The sequence below is a fragment of the Sander lucioperca genome, chromosome 21, assembly GCF_008315115.2.
Source record: "Sander lucioperca isolate FBNREF2018 chromosome 21, SLUC_FBN_1.2, whole genome shotgun sequence".
Lineage (NCBI taxonomy): Eukaryota > Metazoa > Chordata > Actinopteri > Perciformes > Percidae > Sander > Sander lucioperca.
Genome location: NC_050193.1, coordinates 16,185,705 through 16,204,605, shown reverse-complemented (window position 1 = coordinate 16,204,605; position 18,901 = coordinate 16,185,705). Strand labels below are relative to the sequence as shown.

The following is an 18,901-nucleotide window of genomic DNA, read 5'->3' as shown; positions in this document are numbered from 1 at the left end:
TAATGGGCGGCTGGTCTCGCAGTGCCGTGCTGGAGCTGTACCGGGCGCTGCTCCGCGCAGGGCGTCAACTTCAGTACACTGACCGCAATTACTATCGTCGTGCCGTGGCTCGCGAGTTTCGCCGCTGCCAAGCCCTGACGGTACCTGAAGATAAGGAGGACGCACTGAAGAGGGGCCAGTTCTTCCTCAACAGCCGATTGGGTGGGCTTATGTAGGGGAACGGGCCACGGGTTTAAGGTCATCTGGAGGTTTATCTCCCAGGTGGGTTTTCATATAAGAAACTACTCTTTATGTCAGCAATGCAAATGTTTAGATCTGAGACATTCTTTGTGGGGAATGGTGGACTATTTAGTGTAGGATAAGGCAAAGATCACAGGTCATGAGTAGGCAAATGGTTAAGTTTTAATTTTTTATTTGAAAAAGAGATATTTATGAAACTAGATTTTCTTTTTTCATTCTTTTGGCTGTAGCTACGCATAGATTTTCCTCTTATAAGTGAAATATTCAATCAGTGCCTCTAAGCTCAGCAGCAGAAAAAATTTGCTTTTTCTGTCCTTATCCGCTTCCTGTCAGTGTCCTCCTGTCTTACTCTCTTTATCTCCTCTGTGTTCAGTGAAAGGATGGCGGGGGTGAATGGAGACCGTAAAGGGAAGAAAGATGACAATGGGATTGGCACAGCCATTGACTTCATGCTTTCCAATGCTAAGCTTGTGCTGGGGGTGGGAGGAGCAGCCATGCTCGGCATTGCAACACTTGCTGTCAAAAGAGTAAGCGAGAAGCAATTTATCTCCCAACTGTTTATTTTCTTCACTCCCATGTACGACGAAAGGAAAAAAGCAATGCTCTTACTTAAGCATACGTGGCAGCGTGAACAATGTGCTCACAGTTCTTTGTTGTGCAGATGTATGACCGTGCAATAAGTGCTCCCACCAGCCCCACCAATATGGAGCCGACGGGACAGAGAAGCTGGGAGGAGCCCGCCTGGATGGGTTCGTCACCACGGGTACTGAACCATGACATGAAGTCCACAGTTAGCAGGTCTCTACAGTCTCTGCCTACTTCCTCACATGCTTTTGAACCAGGTTAGTGCCCTTTAAGAGTTAAGTTAAATGTGTCCCACTTCATTGCATCATGTCTTTTTCGTGTTTTATAATGCAGTATTGACCAGTATATTTTGTTGTTTAGACTTTCAGCCAGCTGTCATTTTATCTGTTGACAGACAGCCTATTTGGAGGATTCTTGCTCTTCCTTTACAGTGGGTGTTGGCTCTCTGTAGTGCAGTAGTTGGTCATCCAGCTGTTTGATATTAGTTTGATATGATGTAGTTGAACTTTTTAATTAGAGGTGTGAATCTTCACTGATCTTTCGATTACGATTATCATGTCTTCGATTCGATATCTCGATGCATCAAATACATTTTTCTATTAAAGCCATATAGGATATTTAACTCATAGCGTTTCAACCTTCAAAAACAAAACATTCTGCAGTGCTCTAATACTAAATAAATTGGATACATAAAACTACAGCACTGAGCACATGGCACGTCCTGAATGTGCAAAACATAACAGAATATATAAACAGAAATGTTGTTAAGCCTACATTAAATTGTAAACAGAAATAATCGATTATGGCCCGGCCGATTATCGATGCAGCATCGTCCATGTCCACGATTCGATGCATCGATTATTTGATTAATTTCAACACCTGTACTTTTAATGTTATAATTCCTCAGATACTGTAGAAGCACCTTAATTTGGTATTTGTAGATTCATAATTTGAAAACACACTCATACCTCTCCTGTTTTTTTAACTTTACCTGCTACACACACACACACACACACACACACACACACACACACACACACACACACACACATCAAAAGTCATTATTTGAAATGGTGGAAGAGGGAAGATATTTTAACTTTCAATTGCTTCTAACCTCCTCAGACTGTCTGCGGAGGGCTGTGGGTCGAGCTGCTGTGGGAGGCAGCGGTGCCACTCAGTCAGACCGCCAGCGGGCCCGAATGCGTTTGTCCCTGCAGGAACATCTGTGGGAGTTCTACCAAAATAATGTGAACATCCCTACTGAGGAGCAGGCTGTGGCTAGGAGGGCTGCGCTGGACATCTGCGCCGAACTCCGAGTGTTCCTTCATGCCAAACTGCCTGACATGCCGCTCCGAGAGATGTACCTGAGTGGCAGTCTGTATGATGACCTGCAGGTAAGAGGTTACTTACATTTGGTCCTACTTTAGACAAAAGAGTCCTAATTTGAGCTTGGAGCCAAATATAAAAAATGTTCTCTCTCAACATAGTTAGTAGGACTGGGACCATATGCTTTTGTCCCGATTTGATTCTTTCACGATACATGGGTGCCAAATAGATTTGTATTGCGATTTTCAATCATTGCAATTCTAGAAGTATTGCAATTCGATAGTATTGCGATTTTCTTTTCCTTTTTTAACAAAAACAAGAGTTGAATAAAACACTTCTAGAGAAGATGTATCATACGACATTTCTAAAAATGAATAGTTTTTTAAAAGGAATGCACATGTCAGTTAGTCACTCTGATATTTATTTCATTTGTAAAGAACATAACATGTATTTTCTGCATTTTCTGCTTTCCGTCCGTTTTGCTAGAAAGGGATATGATGTAGTTGCCGTCAGCGGTACCGTATAAACAGAAAATATTTAGGTGAATCATTGGTAAAAAATAAAAATAAAAAATACAGATTCTAGGGAAAAGAACCGATTCTAAAAATTGTCGGGGGAAAAAAAATCCCCATACATACGATTTCTTTCCCCAATCCTAATAGTTAAGTCATTTTGAGAAAAGAGAACCTGTCGTGCCTTCTTCATTTTTATCCCCTTCCTCCATCTTTTAGGTGGTGACAGCGGACCACGCCCAGCTCATGGTGCCTCTTATCTTGGAGAAGAACCTGTGGTCGTCCATCCCCGGGGAGGACACCATCATGAATGTCCCGGGTTTCTGGCTTGTCCGCAGGGAGAATTTGGAGTATTTCCCGCGGAACAGCAGCTACTGGGACCGCTGCATGGTCGGAGGCTACCTCTCCCCTAAATCAGTCCTCGAGGTCTTTGACAAGCTCGTGGCTGGCTCCATCAACTGGCCAGCTATAGGGAGCGTCCTCGACTACATCATTCGCCCTGTGGTTCCCTCAGAAACACTGACCCTGGAGGTGCAGTACGAGATGGACCGGAAACTGTACGTGGACTTCCTACCGTTACTTGTGATGGAGGACGGAACCTCGCTGATCGCCAAACCACATCGACTCGCTGCAGAGCGCCACGAGAACCTGTGGCGGCAGAGCTTCCGTGTGGCTGAGACGGCGCGACTCAGGGCCCTGGACCAGGAGGACGGAGGCTGCCGGTGCGCCTGCCTAAAGCTGGCGAAGGCCGTGTGCAAGCTCAACCCTGCCCTTCACCGACTCAACGCCAGCCAACTCACCAACACCATCTTGTTGCTATGCGAAAAAGAAGGCGACTGGACCCGGGAAGCGCTGGCCGACCGCTTCCTACAGCTGCTACGAGCGCTAGTGGGACACCTAGAGGCCGGGAGGCTGCAATGTGCCCTCAGCCCTAAAGTTAACTTATTCTGTGAGCTGACTGAACAAGAAGTGGACGAGCTGGGATACACGCTCTACTGCGCCCTCTCAGATCCCGAGGGGCTGCTGAGAACTGCTGTGGCACAGCCGCCCCAACCCTGACAACCTCGTATAATAACATCACTAAACGGCAACGTGGCATTCAAATTTCAACAACTGATTTTTGGGCAATGGTGACCTAGAGTCATGATGAGGTTCCTGAAGGAAAAAAACAACTTCATGGAATGGTCCTCTGTCCTGAAACACTCGTCCTCTTCAGTCTTAAATGCCATCAGTAAGAAAATGGGGTATAAACGGTAGCAGTTACTTAGTGTTGAGATGTGTATGAGTGTTGACATGAAAGCTGTATGTGGTGTGATCACGCAAAGCCCTATTGCCGTTCATGGCTCTCACTAAAGCCATTGTATTAATGAAGTTAAGAGTAAACTGTATGCTGTTAGAGCCTGATACATTGGAATATAGGGATTGTACTTTGCATTGGTTGATCATATTAAAATGGAAGGGGAAGACAGTATGTTATTTTTAACTTGTTGGAGTTTTAGGACGGACACGTCCAATGCAGGTAAATGTTGTGTACTCTGTTTTGAGATAAGTCCAAGCCACTGTGTCAAGGGACAGAGTGTAATGTTGATTGTGTGTACGCCAACCCAAAAGCTAATAAATTCATATCGGCCTAAGGAGACAAGCTGTCTTTTCATGCTCCTTTTTGTTAGTACTGCTAGTGCTTTGATATTCAGTTTGAAATGAATGTTTTGTAAGAACTTCATTAATACAGTGGCTGCGGTCAAGATGTATGATGCTGTCCATGTTTCCAGGGATCTGTGAAAACGGACATTAGGCTGTGATTGGAATGTGTGCAGCTTGCATGTGTTATATTTACCTAATCTAGAAGCAGTCTCTTTGTAATATTTCAAACTCGCACCATTCAACTATACATCTGATGAAAAGTTGAATATATATCCAAACAGTGGAACATACTACCATTTATGGAGTCATGAAGTCTGAACAACACAGCGCCTCCATTTTCTCATACGCTTATTTAGGCCAGAACGGAAAATGTTTCCATGTGACTGACTTGTCTAATACTGAGCTGCTCTTTGTTCTGAAAAGGGTTTCTTCTTCAGTCTCGCCATTTGTTACATTGGTAAACAGGTCTGATACGCTTTATCTAATTTTTTCCAACACCGGTTATTTTGCGCTGTCAAAATGTTAGTAAGTTGGTCAAAAGGATCTCTGTAGGACTCAAAGTGCTTTTGTCTACTTGTTTTCGCTTTCATTTAAAATCCAATTTAGATCCTCTTTCCTCTAAATGATAACCTTTTAATATTGACATGGGTACTTAAAATCCTGCACCGTTGGCTGAATACAACAACACACTGCTGAAAACATTGTACTAATGTTTGTCATTTGGTGAATTAGTCTCAGTATTAACTTCCTGGCCTGATTGCAGTTAGAGCCTTGAGCCTGCCACCTCTGTAGTTTCAGTACTGTGTGTCTGTATGCACACTAGTGCACGTTTTAAGTCCACATTAAGCCCTGATTACATTATAGGTGCCCAGTCTGTCTAGAATAGGTAGCCAGACATGGATTAGTGGAGTACACGAGGCCATGCTGTTGGTCAGTTCTGACCATGTACATGAAGTGTACCAACAACACATCACCTGTACTGATCACTATTCACAGGCTGCTTCTGTCTGCCAGGACAACGTGTATATTAATAGATTACAGGTGCTTATCTCTTATAGATCATGATCTGGTAGAGAGGGATCTACTCACAGATCCTCAGTTATATAAAAGCAGCTTTGATAGCAGATGTTCCTGACGCTAGATTAGCCTGCTACTCATTGCAGGCGACAGCAGGTGGAGTCGTTACAGCAATAGCTGCCAGACTGTCAAGTGGGGTTTGTGTCTTCTCTCTAAATGACATCCTAAAGTGATGTCCAAAATAATGAAATGCTTTTTGTTCTCACTTGTAGCCTTACAATGAAAAGGAAATGCAATGACATGGAGCAAAGTGTCCTCTCAATCCCCAGCCCACTGTTTGTATTGTGTACAATATGAAGGGTTGTTTAGTTGTCTTGTGCATTCAGTTAATCATCCAGGTAACGGAGAAACAGGTGAATATTTTTGTATTTATTGTACATTTGTAACCAAAAAAAGAGCAGACTATTTATTTCGTTCCATTAAACATGTAAAGTACCACTTATTGTGCTTAAGTCCTGGATGTACCGATATATAAAAATGAAACCACAGTAGATCTTCTTTGTTTGCATATTAAGTCTTACTTTGCAGACCTACTTTATGCCAACAATGACTGCTGTACTGAAGGAAGGGAAGTCACTGTGCCACCTTTGTAATGTTATTGTAAAACAAAAACCCAAAGTAGATCACTACCTCTACATTGTGGAGTTCATACTAGCCATATGCTTTGTTGCATGCTTTGTATTTTTGCAGTGGAGATGGATGTTGCAGCACTTTGTATACTTCATTAAATGTTACAAATAACATTCTGTATGTTTATTTTAGTTTTTTTCCCAAGGGAGCAGTGTGAAAAACTTATTTTACACAATGGCAGATCACAATCTAAACCCATCCATTCAAAATTTCGAAGAAAAAAAAAAAAAAAAAAAGTAAAGCTTTCTTCAGTGATTTTTGATAATACAATTAAAGGCATATTAAGTGAAGCATGCTGAGATACATTGGAAGCTGGAAAAGTGGGTCAGTTGTTCCAAATGATTACATCCAAAGAAAAAGTTGCATTTGTTCCCAAACATTACAAAAATGAAAATGGCACAAACACTTTAAAATGCATAGCTCTGATTGAATCCTGCCATATCAAAAGGTGAAGCATAAACCGAAAGCAGCTTCACAGACAAATGCAAGAAACTGAGTACATCAGTGCCTTTGTTCAGTAACACAAAACATCTAAACTATTAATATAGCATCCACACTTGCTCATCAGCAGCCACTTTCTTATATAAACAAACAGAATAAACATTCTAAGTGATATATTTATGTGGCAAGCCAGGTCTTGCAGTGATGTACAACAACCATTAAGTGCTTTTGATTGCTGCAAATGAACTAACGCAACAATGACGATGAAATTAAGCTTTGCTCGGTGTGACGTAAAAGTCAAAAAAAACATTAGAACACTGCAATGTATTTCACACAAACAAGAGTTCAGTAATCTACTTGGCGGGGGCAAACCCCACACGATCGGCGTTTCTGTCGAACACAGTGTAGTACCTCCCGATGAATACATCTCCCAGGATCCACAGGGGCCCTGCGGGAGGCGGGATATCCATGGCCATGAAGCCTGACAGACAGATTGATCTACCCAACTGAGACTCCTGCATCAAAAGCAAAACAAAAATTCAGTTTTGCAAGCATATCTTCAAGACAGGGTCACACTTTTATCAAAGTTGTTTTTAAAGACAGTACTTACATGCCTATATTTTATCATTTGTCACCATTTGATCACTTCAGTATGGAGAGTCGAAACAATTACAGCGACCAATATGTTGTTCATTGTACATGGGAAAATTCTATTAAGACAGACTCAAAAAAATGTCAACCTGTCCTTTAAAAATTAGTGACTGCATCCATAGCAATATTCAAACTCAAAGTCTCATAAATACACCTGTAAAATATATTGCAAGTCAATACAATGCTTTGTTCCAAACCTATCGCCATACAACAGGGAGACAGATATTAGAAATCTATCAATATGATGCAGATCAATACACCAGTCAAATGACCACACAGATAAACAAAAACTGAACATTTAAAAAAGGGATAAGGCTGGCGATACTCTATAGTTGTAACTACAGTAGTAACTCTTGTTGACTCGTGACTTAAACTGGAGTAAATGGTATTTGTTGGGGACTACCTTTTGTGCGCTACAACACCAAATGACTCAAACTACAGCAGCCATGTTTATCAGTTAAGGGTCATGCCTCATTGATGCATTTTATAATACAATAACAATTGAGCTCTACAGCACAGAGGAATAAGCTACATTGGGCATTTGCTGTCTAAACACACTTGTTATAAAAAAAAAGGACCAATGCATTGCTGGTTTTGGTACATTCATGGGATTTGTTGACAATAAGAAAAATTAATAAATCCCCAGACTTATCCTTTACAAATGGTGGGGTTTATTGCAAGGCTATTGTATTGGATTGCATTACATTCTAGATATATTACCATAATCTCTTCCAAAGACCGTCACATGGACATTTTTTTACCTCTAAGAAAAAGTACACTCCTCCTTTTGAATTGGTTTAAATAACTGGCAGTGACAAAATAAAAGTGAATGTTATCCATATGAAATGAGTAATATCTACCTGCACGACATAATCCTCTCCAGTCAGGTTAAACGTCTTCCCTCCAATGTTGAAGGAGATGGCGGGGAGGGATGGGATCCTCTTGCAGTCAATCAAGTACTAGAGGGGAAGGAGAGGAGGGAAAAACATACTGAAATGATCTCAAGATCCAGACAATTTATCAAACCACAGCAGAGTCAAAGATGCAGCTTTTGGAGGTGTGCAATATTAAGAGTAAGTCTAGATATAACATGACCTATGACATTTAGTGGGTGCCTTCACCATAAGCACCATATCTCTTAAGTGTTAAAGCAACACCAAATATTCTTTTGTACCTTAAAATAATGTTTCCAAAATCGTTTCAGTGGTTCATCAACCCGTAACAGGGTGAACGGCACTTCTGCATTCTCTTTGCGGCCCTCTATCGGCTATAACCGCACTATGCAAGTTTGCCAGATCGGGTAGCAGATCTGTAGTTCGAATGAGACATACGACAGCGGTAAAGGACAATTCTGCTTCCAACCTGTAGGGGGACCGAAGAGGGAAAGTGCTTTGGTGTTGCTTTAATACATGTTTAGTGGGTGGGAGAAAAAAATTCCCAGATTTTCACTAGGGCTGTCAGCATTAACGCGTTAATCGCGATGCGATTAAGGGCCGAGCATAACGCGTTCATTTTTTTATCGCATGCCGCCATTTATTAATTTATTTTACACTTCACTCTGCTTTGCGTCGTGCCTAACAACGCCCCTTAGCTGTTCTAAAAATCACTAGAATCTAGCAAGGCTACTATTTTGTAGCAAACAATTACTACAGCTCTTGCAAAATGGGTGACAACTAACTGCAGACCTGTCAGCATCGTAGAGGACTCGGGTCTTAAAGACGTACTACGGTTGGCATGTTCTGAATTGTGCAATAATGACAGAGTCACACATTTTTCTTTTGTTTACAGTAAATAAATAATAAACAAATACAAATCTTAAAGTCAAGTTCATAAAGCAACTTTCTTTGCATCAATTTGATTCCCAATCAAGATACACTGGTACGAACTGCTTTCCATTGTTAATATGTACTTAAAAACTGTTCTGAAATGCAAAATAATAGAATTTTAATCATGTGATAAAACATGCGATTAATCGCGATTAAGAAAAAATGAATCGTTTGACAGCGCTAATTTTCACGTTTGTTCTTGTATAACCAGTAACATTTTGAATTCTAACCAACACTAACAATTCTTTTTTTTACTGATGGACTGTTGGCAGAGAAGTTAACTGGTTATTCAACATGCAACCACGCAATGACATTTAAGCACTGTTTACCAACCAAACAATAAAATATGATTGTAATGCACTGAGGAAATCGCGTGCGAAACCAGTCGAGGTGAGCGGCGTCATACTAAATGAATAGGGGAAATGCAACGCTACCAAGCCACGGCCAAGCCGACCAATCAGTTGTTGCAGTCTGCGAAGCCGCGACATAAAGTTACTGTACATTTTTTTGAGAGGTACACATCATGCTACGGCGTAGGGTCCGTATCAACACGTACCAACGACGTGGATTTAACGCAGAAACATAAATCCGACTTAAGTGTGACTAACAGTATGTGTCAAAGAAAACAGTCTACACCCTCCTACAACCGCGATGTCTGCAGCTGATTGGACGAACGCGTCACGTGGGTCTGTCTGCTCCCGGATTTCAAAACCGACCACATTGGTCGGATTTGGAATCCGGTCTCTTATTTTACGAAAACAGTTCACTGAAACGTGTTTCTGAAAACATTTCAAGCGAGAAATAGGCCATGCAGTTGCTGAATCTGTCTTTATTTCAGATCGACAAAGGTCAGTTTAAAAGATTTTTGTCAGCTTTTGAGAGGAGTCGAGCCGAGCCGGCCGCTCCTCATTTGCATAAAGTTGGCTGGATTCAACTTTATGCAAATGAGGAGCGGGCGACTCAACGCCCCGCTTCTCCAAAGCCCTTCCCTACAAAATAAATGGGAAGCGTGGAAATGACGCTGACAATGATGGACACACACTGTATGGCGTCATGTCTTTTGTAAAATAGCTCTGTTTGACATGTGTCAGCTCTACCTCTCCCATCAGCAGGGGCAGAGCTCCGATGGCTTTGTGCAGCGCTCTGATTTCCTCCTTAGGACCGACAATCAAGGATGTTCCCGTGTCGACAATAGCCTGGCAACCGGCCTTGCAGAGAGTCAGCTGGTTGCCAACATCAACTCTGCGGGGCAAGTTAGAGAGGAAGCAGCAGCAGGGCGAGGCAGAGAGACAAGAGGCATTAAGTTTATTACCAAGTGTTAGAAATGTGTTGTCGTGCTACTGTAGTGCAGCCTTTAAAAGGAGAAATCCGGCGCAAAATGAACCTAGGGGTTAATAACACGTGTACCGAGTCGACCGTTCTCTGGGATATGTTTTCATGCTAATCGAATGTGACCAGTTTTAGCGCAAACCGCTAATTAGCTTATAACGCTAGTCGTCGGGGCACGGGTAAAGTAAAAAGAAGTTGCTACTTCTATACCACTAACGACAAACACTGTGCAACCAGTAACCGGTAACAGTGCTCAAGCACGGCGTTCGTGGTTCGACTGGTCGTGACCGTTTTCCCAAGATGGCGCCCGCCTGTATACGTGAACGCTACGGTCTTTATAATCTATCTTTTTAATAAACTGGAATGCATCATACCATAACGAACACAAACAAACACTATTCTATTTCTGTTCCTTGTAACAATGTAGCCAAAAAAGGTTTGTTTTACCCGCTCATCATGATCTGCCAGTAGGCCTTTCGTGTGACATTGACATAGTGCAGGTCTCCGGTGTAGTACTGGGGGTCTGTCCCACCCAGCATCAGCTCTCCTCCTACTGCTGCTTTGGGGTCTCTAACAGTCAGGGTGGACAGAAGCATACCTCGCTGTGAAGAAACGCCCAAATGTGCCAACTCATTTCCCAACTGGGAAAACCCCACAGTTTCTGAATTAATAACTGGCAGTAGCAGAGAAAAACAAAGTAAAGACCAAGTTGATAAACCACAAAGTCTCTCTGACCAACGTTTAATACAGAAGGCAGTAATTCTCGAGCTGGCTGATTATAATATTGATAAAAATCAAAGCCTGTTCTTCCATACTTCCTGCTGTCAGACACCAACCTGCTTATGTAGAAAGAGAAAATATTCTGGGGCAGCAGCTTGGCAGCCATGGCCGTGTCAAACACCGGGGTGACATTAGCTACTGATATGGAGGGGTAGGCCATGCCCAAGACCCCATCGAACCGTGCCACTGCAAATGTAATGCCAGGCTGCTTCACCGCTTCACCAAACTGCTGGCCAGGAACAGACAGACCTGCAACCTGCAAGCCGGAGAGAGATGTCAAAAATAAAAAAATAAAAGTCTCTAATGAAATGATAGGAATGGCGTGACCACCAAAATTGAGGAATGCAGTCAAACAAAAGTGGCTATGTGAGTGAGCGAGGGAATGTGAGTGAGCGTTTCCTCATACTCACAGAGACAGTGTCGCCGCTGATGTAGCCAGACAAACTGCCTCTGCCGTACCGGATGGAAAACTGTGTGCCATTCTGGACGAATGTGCTCGACTTCTTCGAGTTGTAACGATGGTGAAGCCCTAATGAGAGAGGACAGACGATCGGTTTCCTGAATCCTTGTAATCTGAACATTTTCATTTTGATCGTTAGTTGTTATACACAATGAACAGTTTGAAACAGAGCCAGGGGGTTTCAGTGTTGTAGTACTCAAACTTGTTCTTAAAAGAAAGAGGATGTTATTTAAAGTCCGGTCAAGACCACAACTGCAGGGATTTTCCTAATTTGCCTGTGCATTGTCTGATTTAGGCCTATGTGTTAAAACTTTGCAAAAATGCAACCAATAACTTGACTCATATCTAATTTGAAATGTGTTACCGTAAAGCCCCCTCGCCGTGCCCCCTTTACACACACTTCCAAGAAAGTTGCAGGTAGCTGGCTTGTCAGTATCAGGTGCGGTGGGGGCATTTCACATGTTTGTGTTCAGGAGCTAATCTCTCATACGATGTCCATGGCTGTAGGCTATATGGAGTAACAAATACAAGCTATTTATTAATATTAGAATGTTTAAAGTTGTTCGACATTCAATTAATACATTGAATAAACAATGTCCTATTAATAATGTTTATTATTACCAAGAATTAGGGCTTTGAATTTATTCGAGTCTTAACACTCATTTCCTAAATGTGCCCGCTTCTTTGAATCTTTTAAAAAAAAAAGGTCAAGGTTTGGTTTTACAGGCTTTTTAAAATAGGACAGTCCTTTGTGTAACTTTTGTCTTTTGAACGTCTGTCCTACTTACAATGTACTGTACATTGTAATGTTATACATTGTATTGTACTTTAATTGCAATAATGCCAGAAAAAAAGAAAACTCACTTAACTGTACAAGTCAGCAGTTACGTTACATATACATTCCTGTGGATAAGTATTACTCAACAGTTAATGGTAATGATGCTAAAGAAGTCAAAACAGCCCTAGGATACAGCTAAAGGTTTGCATGTATACTTCAGGTAAAAAGCAAACTCTAAAAAGGTATAACAAAGAAGAAGAAGAAGTGTGATATTTTAGTCACTGCTGCTTGGAAAATACAGTGAGCATCTTCCAGGAAGTAGCCAACAGCTACGCATGCTCTACACATATAGAGCATGCTGAATGAGTCAGTTCCCCATACTCACAGCAGGCCAAATCGAGGAAGGAGCAGTGAATGGAGGGGACCCAGAGGTTGGAGGAGCCAGTGTCAAAGAGCACAGTGAAGTCCTGTGGAGGGGTGCCAATGCTGATCATCCCATAGTACTGGGCCTGAGGAGACCATACATAACACTGAGATCTGCTGGGAAACATCTGGGACTAATAACATATACAGTATAAGTGAAAAAGACTTAAAATACAGGAAGAAATGCAGAGCCTTTTCTGATTCCAACCTTATTCCAATTATTTAAAGTGGCAAAAAAGAAATGTCAACTAGGTCATGGCAATATATCAATATTACATCAACATCAATATGTGAGGCTAGATATCGTCTTAAATTTTGGATATCGTAACAATAGTAAAAGGATACAAGTGTCTTTTCCTGGTTTTAAAGGCTGCATTACAGTAAAGTGATGTCATTTTATGAACTTACTAGCTGTTTTATTATTTGCCTTTACCCACTTAGTCATTGTATCCACATTATTGATGATTTTTTCAAAATCAAAACTCTTATTAAACTTATACTTACAGTGAAAACACCAAAAGTCAACCCATCACTGCAGTATCGACACTGATGCATTTAGTCGAAAATATTGTGATATTTGATTTTTCTCCATATCGCCCAGCTCTAAGCTCTAATGTCAACCCATGATATCATGGGTGCCCAACTATAATATTTACTTATTTCCCTCCTGTTTCTCAACGGCAATACTGCTCAAATATTGAACTCTGTTTCACCCACATTGCCTTGTGTATCTAGTAAACTCTTGGATAAAGTGAAGAAGTGTGATGTGATGTAGGCCTGCATCTGATAAATTTGGGGTTATAAGAAGCTGGCTCCCTCCGATAAGGCTGCACTCACACACTTATATTAACCTCAGTGTGTTGCTGCTGACATCAGGGAGGAGAGGATGACTCAGTATTGTCATTCTGGGTTTAACTGCTAAATGAAGTATACTGTGTACTATTCATACATCCATGAAGTTGGTCAGCCTCTCTACGGGCACTTTGGGGGAGGGAGAGCTGTCCGGTGCTCCGGTGCTCCTCGCTAAAGCCTGAAGCTCCTCCAGAGACATCCCATTGTCGCTCATCAGGCGGCGTAGACTTCTGGTTTTATGAAGAGGAACTCTGAAATGAGGTTATATTGAATTAAATGTCACGGGCACAACGTGCGCCTTGCACTCGAAAAAAAATGCTTCCTGGTACAGAGCGCTCGCGTCTACTTTCATGTAAACTGTGTGACTGTACAAACTGTTAAGCTACCATTTAGGCTAACTGCAAGTGCACTGGCGTCACTATTACAGGTAAACACTTTCTTTGGAAACATGTGCACATACCAGAGAACAAAATAAGGAAGTTAACACACACGCGCGCGCATACATTGACTGCAATCAATCAAGCCAATTTGTCTGTTGCAATGAAGTGATATATTTAGGCTGAAGTGTAGTATTAGCTCATACAGAGTTGCCAAAATATCAGCGTACAGTATTTACCTGAAGATGGCGGCGCTTTGTGTTATCAGCAGCGCCCAGATGATACAAAAATACGCCAGCTGCGCCATTTCTGTCCTTGTTAAAAAAATAACTCACACTTTGGAATTGTTTCCGCAACTAACGAGGGCACAAACACAGTCCACTATTTCAACTGACGCAGAGGGCGATTCGGCAATGTCCGGATTTACTCGGTATTCCCCGTCATGTGGCTCAGTGATTGGAGGAAAAATAATCAGTAAGGTGTTCTTATTGGTGGAAGAGGATGGCCATCATCCCCCCACAAACCGGTGAAAAAGGTCTGTGCAAGGTCACGAGTTGAAGGCTGTTGTGACTGTGAAATGCGAATGATAGGGCACACACACACACACACACACACACACACACACACACACATTGTGTTCATGTTTTAACTCCAGCTGAGAACACATTTCATATAATAGACAACATTCTTCTAACAGTTTACTGGATACATTTCCCCAGATAATCTATAAACATAACCACACAGACTAAAGTTTACAGATGTTCAGTAATCATACATAGGCCTTTTGTCAGTATGCTTTTAGCCTCGGCTCGGCTTAATCAAATCAAATCTTGCAATTTTGGTGAAGAATTACTTTTTGGGAAGCCTAATGAATGACAATGCCACTATACTTAAACAAATGAAAGAGGCACTCCAGTGGTTAGGATTGCAATTCCATTACATATGGGCCTTGGGAGAAACTCAAAAATAGTGATCAACACTTATAATATCTTATTCCAATTATTTAAAGTGGCAAAAAAGAAATGTCAACTAGGTCATGGCAATATATCAATATTACATCAACATCAATATGTGAGGCTAGATATCGTCTTAAATTTTGGATATCGTAACATCGTGATAGGATACAAGTGTCTTTTCCTGGTTTTAAAGGCTGCATTACAGTAAAGTGATGTAATTTTATGAACTTACTAGCTGTTTTATTATTTGCCTTTACCCACTTAGTCATTGTATCCACATTATTGATGATTTTTCTTCTAACAGACAACATTCTTCTAACAGTTTACTGGATACATTTCCCCAGATAATCTATAAACATAACCACACAGCCTAAAGTTTACAGATGTTCAGTAATCATACATAGGCCTTTTGTCAGTATGCTTTTAGCCTCGGCTCGGCTTAATCAAATCAAATCTTGCAATTTTGGTGAAGAATTACTTTTTGGGAAGCCTAATGAATGACAATGCCACTATACTTAAACAAATGAAAGAGGCACTCCAGTGGTTTAGGATTGCAATTCCATTACATATGGGCCTTGGGAGAAACTCAAAAATAGTGATCAACACTTATAGTATCTAACATGGGTCAAGCTTTAAAAAAACAGGATCCTACACTTCCCACAATGCAACCTAATAGCATCTTTTGTTAGGCCATCCCTGTCTGGTCAATGCTCATGTCTTTCAAACTCCATGTCGCCGATTTGCTTTCTGTTTAAGAGGCCAATGATTTACAGGAGAAGATCTATACCAATCTCTCATGCAAGAGTGGTTTCAATCTTCTCATTTAACTCTCGGCAAGAAAGTGAAAGCATATTTCCCAAAATGTTGAACAACAGTATTCTTTTTAAGATCAGACAAAAAGATGCCACGGGCTAGAATCACTAACTCACGCACTCACAAGCAACAACATTCTATTATAAATGATAAATGAAGTGTGGTTCATATCCAAACCACAGCAAGTACAAATTCAATGAGTCATCCAAGCTACCATTCAAAAAGCTGCTCTTCCTGACACAGCCCCGAATGGCATGAAAGCATTCACAGAAACAATCACAAAGCAGATACTCACTTGGCCTGTTGGACGAGCTTTGGATGGAATCCCTAAGACAGAAAACACAAACGCTCGTACATAATTACTGATGCATGCACAAAAAAATACACCCACACACAAACACACACACACACGGTCCATCACTATCAATCCGACTTTGAGCTGTTGACAATAAGAAAAGCTGGTCCCCAACAAGCTAAATCGTTAAACTTTAGGGTTCAGTCTCTTATTTTCTTATGTTAAACAGCTATTCTGTATATACTTGTTTCTGTATTTATTGTTTAATATGTTTGTTTATGTATGCACCAACCAGCAAGGCAAATTCTTTGTAAGTGTTACTTGGCAAAAAAAAAATCCTTTTCTGATTCTGATTCTGACTCTTTCCACCTGTTAATGTTAATGTGCAAGTTTTTCAAAAAGAGGATCCACACCCACACATTCTTCTCTCTGTTGTGACGCTGCAGGGAGATCACACCTATTTAGACTTGACGATAGAGACAGAGGCATTTATGGTATCTGTGGCCTGACGAAGGTACAGGCATGTAAACGCAGGGGAGAATCGAAGCCATTTCCTACACTGGCTCCATAAATAAAGGATGAAATGGAATAATAAAACAGAGAGGACTGATAACTGATGAAGTGGAACATGACGGTAGGAATCAGCTCTTTCTGTACTGTTGTATATAAATTGTCAAATGTGTCAAAGCGTTGGGCCTAAAGGATACATGACAGAGAGAAACTCTAAGGCTCACATGTGAGACACATGTAGTGAAATGGAAGTTAATTTACTTAAGTACTGTACAGTTTTGGGGTACTTCAACTTACTATTAGTAGTAGTAGTAGTAGTAGTATTTCCATGCTACGCTATACTTCTACTCCACTATATGTTGGAAGCCAATATTGTAGCCTACTTTTTACTCTTATCTGACAACAATAATTAATTTGCAGGTTTAGATTATTAAAGGTCCAGTGTGTAACGTGTTTAGTTGTTCATTATCAAAATCTGTGTTGCCCGTTCACAAACTTTTCCTTTTTCATGAATATTTACCACCACCATCAATTCTAAGTATTCCTATTGGCTTGAAATTTTACATTTGCATTAGCATGAACTGGGGTAGACGCTCCATATTCATGCTCCATTTTGAAATACGTTAGCCGGTAAGGGACATACAGGACATACTGCTCCACCTTTTGCATTTTCGCTGCCACACGATAAACTCACAGGTGCTGCTAATGCTGCTAATGGGTATCGTAGCTTCCCGGCCCCGGCAAGTTTAAAGAAGGAAACATGGAGGACCACACGTATTCAAAATCCAAATTTCAGAAACAGGAGTCTTCTTCTTCGCCCAGAAAAAGAAAAAGGATATTGAAAAGAGCAAGAGACCAGCTTTTTGAAGCGTGAAGGCTCCCGTAGCTGTAATACGTACTTTGAACTGCGTGGCGCGAGAGAGTTGATTGCGATATATGATCTCAACGCTAGATGGGAAAAATTTCCACACATTGGACCATTAAGAACAAAATATAAATCAACTAATACATTATTAATGTTATTAGGTATAGAGATACCCAGCATTGTATAAAGTAATAAAAATGAGCCCCTTTACCAGCTGCAACAATAATGATACTAATAGTGATGCAACATCAATGCATTGACATGCAATGATGCTAATACTTTTGAACTTACCAAGTAAGATTTTATGAATGAATGAATGAATGAATGAAAACTTTATTGAACAACAATCAACAAGAGGTGTTCAAAAGGATAAAAACATAATAAAGCCCAAAGTCTTGTTTCCATTGTGGTCCTTAATGTTCTTTAAATGCAGGACTTTTTAATGTAACAGAGTATTTTACACTGTGGTATAGCTTAAGTCAAAGATCTGATACTTCTTCCACCACTGGTGTGGCATGTACCACCACTTCACTGAATATATTACTATAACTTATATCTGGAGCTCTGGACACTAATAAGTTACACAATCAATTAGCCAGTAAAGGCCGTTTTATGCTTCTGCGTCGAATCAACGGCGTACCACCGCAGACCCCTCTGCGTCTACGCCGGACCCTACGCCGTAGCCTGACGGGTACCTCTCGAAAAATGTAACTACACGAATCAGAGACGCATGTCGCTCGCTCGTCCCCCGACTCATTTGCGGGTTCTCCTTCTCCATAAACAACATGAAATCAAGGAGAGGGTTAACTTTTCCTGCTACAGATTTCCCACTGTGGTCAGAAAGAACAGGGGAGACACTTTGTTTCTCTCACTATGCCTCTAGAGTCGGTACTCGCTCCGAAGCTAATCGCTGTCACTCTCTCACTTCTCCCTCGCTCTACCACACTCCCCACACACACACACACACACACACACACACACACATGCCGGCTCGACACACACACACCAGCGCACAAGTATAAACATCAGGCCACTTACGTAGGCTAAGGCGAAAGCTCTGTGTGGAGCCTCTGCAGAACCATAAAACGGCCTTAAGATTGACAGCAACCTTGTCCAACCTATGAGTCAATGTGGGAATCCGGTTTAACATAACAAACCAGTTTTGTGAATGCGTGAATACAGCAGTGCATGGTGGTGTGTTTAAAAGGCCTCAAACATCTTGCAGTAGTCACACTTCTCAAACAACTGTCCAACTATTGTACAAATAAATAGCTTTTAGTAGGCTACAACGCAAAACCCAACACAATTTGAGTCTACTGAAATATGACGACATCAACGAGAGGCACTAATTATATTGCCGGTGGATTTCCCTGTGTTGCATGTGTGTGGTAAATTCACATCAGTAAGGCTGAAATTGTTAAACAATTCTTATCTCACCTCGACTGGTTTCTCACACAATTTCCTCAGTGCATTACAATCATATTTTATTGTTTGGTTGGTAAACAGTGCTTAAATGTCATTGCATTGTTGC

General features: G+C 41.2%; 2 protein-coding genes across 3 annotated transcripts; one reads left to right on the top strand and one right to left on the bottom strand.

Annotated features, from left to right (window-relative positions):
* Positions 1–9: 9 nt before the first annotated feature.
* mief1 (mitochondrial elongation factor 1) lies at positions 10–6,218 on the top strand. The gene is made up of 5 exons (XM_031320698.2): positions 10–261; positions 614–767; positions 902–1,082; positions 1,948–2,219; positions 2,883–6,218. The coding sequence occupies exons 2-5, from the start codon at positions 621–623 to the stop codon at positions 3,720–3,722; spliced, it is 1,440 nt and encodes a 479-aa protein (XP_031176558.1). The 5' UTR covers positions 10–261; positions 614–620; the 3' UTR covers positions 3,723–6,218.
* On the bottom strand, positions 6,114–14,389 carry napsa (napsin A aspartic peptidase). Of its 2 annotated transcripts, XR_004896220.1 has the most exons (10): positions 14,171–14,389; positions 13,652–13,805; positions 12,665–12,788; positions 11,452–11,570; positions 11,098–11,297; positions 10,709–10,831; positions 10,030–10,174; positions 7,967–8,065; positions 6,611–6,970; positions 6,114–6,579 (listed from the first exon to the last, which is right to left on the bottom strand). XR_004896220.1 is itself a non-coding variant. In XM_031320709.2 (9 exons), exons 1-9 carry the CDS (start codon positions 14,236–14,238, stop codon positions 6,809–6,811), a joined length of 1,194 nt encoding a protein of 397 aa, XP_031176569.1. In that variant the 5' UTR covers positions 14,239–14,389; the 3' UTR covers positions 6,114–6,808. The 2 variants fall into 2 exon arrangements, 1 of the variants encoding a protein (XP_031176569.1); XM_031320709.2 differs by having other exon boundaries at positions 6,114–6,970.
* Positions 14,390–18,901: the final 4,512 nt, after the last annotated feature.

What these genes read in the sequence shown, in the direction of transcription:
- napsa (XM_031320709.2), bottom strand. Translation starts at nt 14,238, where the DNA reads ATGGCGCAGCTGGCGTATTTTTGTATCATCTGGGCGCTGCTGATAACA. An exon ending in CTTCCTCGATTTGGCCTGCT is followed by an intron (nt 11,571 to 12,664) that starts GTGAGTATGGGG and finishes CTCTCTCATTAG; the next exon opens with GGCTTCACCATCGTTACAAC. An exon ending in TCAGCGGCGACACTGTCTCT is followed by an intron (nt 11,298 to 11,451) that starts GTGAGTATGAGG and finishes TCCGGCTTGCAG; the next exon opens with GTTGCAGGTCTGTCTGTTCC.
- mief1 (XM_031320698.2), top strand. Translation starts at nt 621, where the DNA reads ATGGCGGGGGTGAATGGAGACCGTAAAGGGAAGAAAGATGACAATGGG. An exon ending in CAACACTTGCTGTCAAAAGA is followed by an intron (nt 768 to 901) that starts GTAAGCGAGAAG and finishes TTTGTTGTGCAG; the next exon opens with ATGTATGACCGTGCAATAAG. An exon ending in GTCTGTATGATGACCTGCAG is followed by an intron (nt 2,220 to 2,882) that starts GTAAGAGGTTAC and finishes TCCATCTTTTAG; the next exon opens with GTGGTGACAGCGGACCACGC.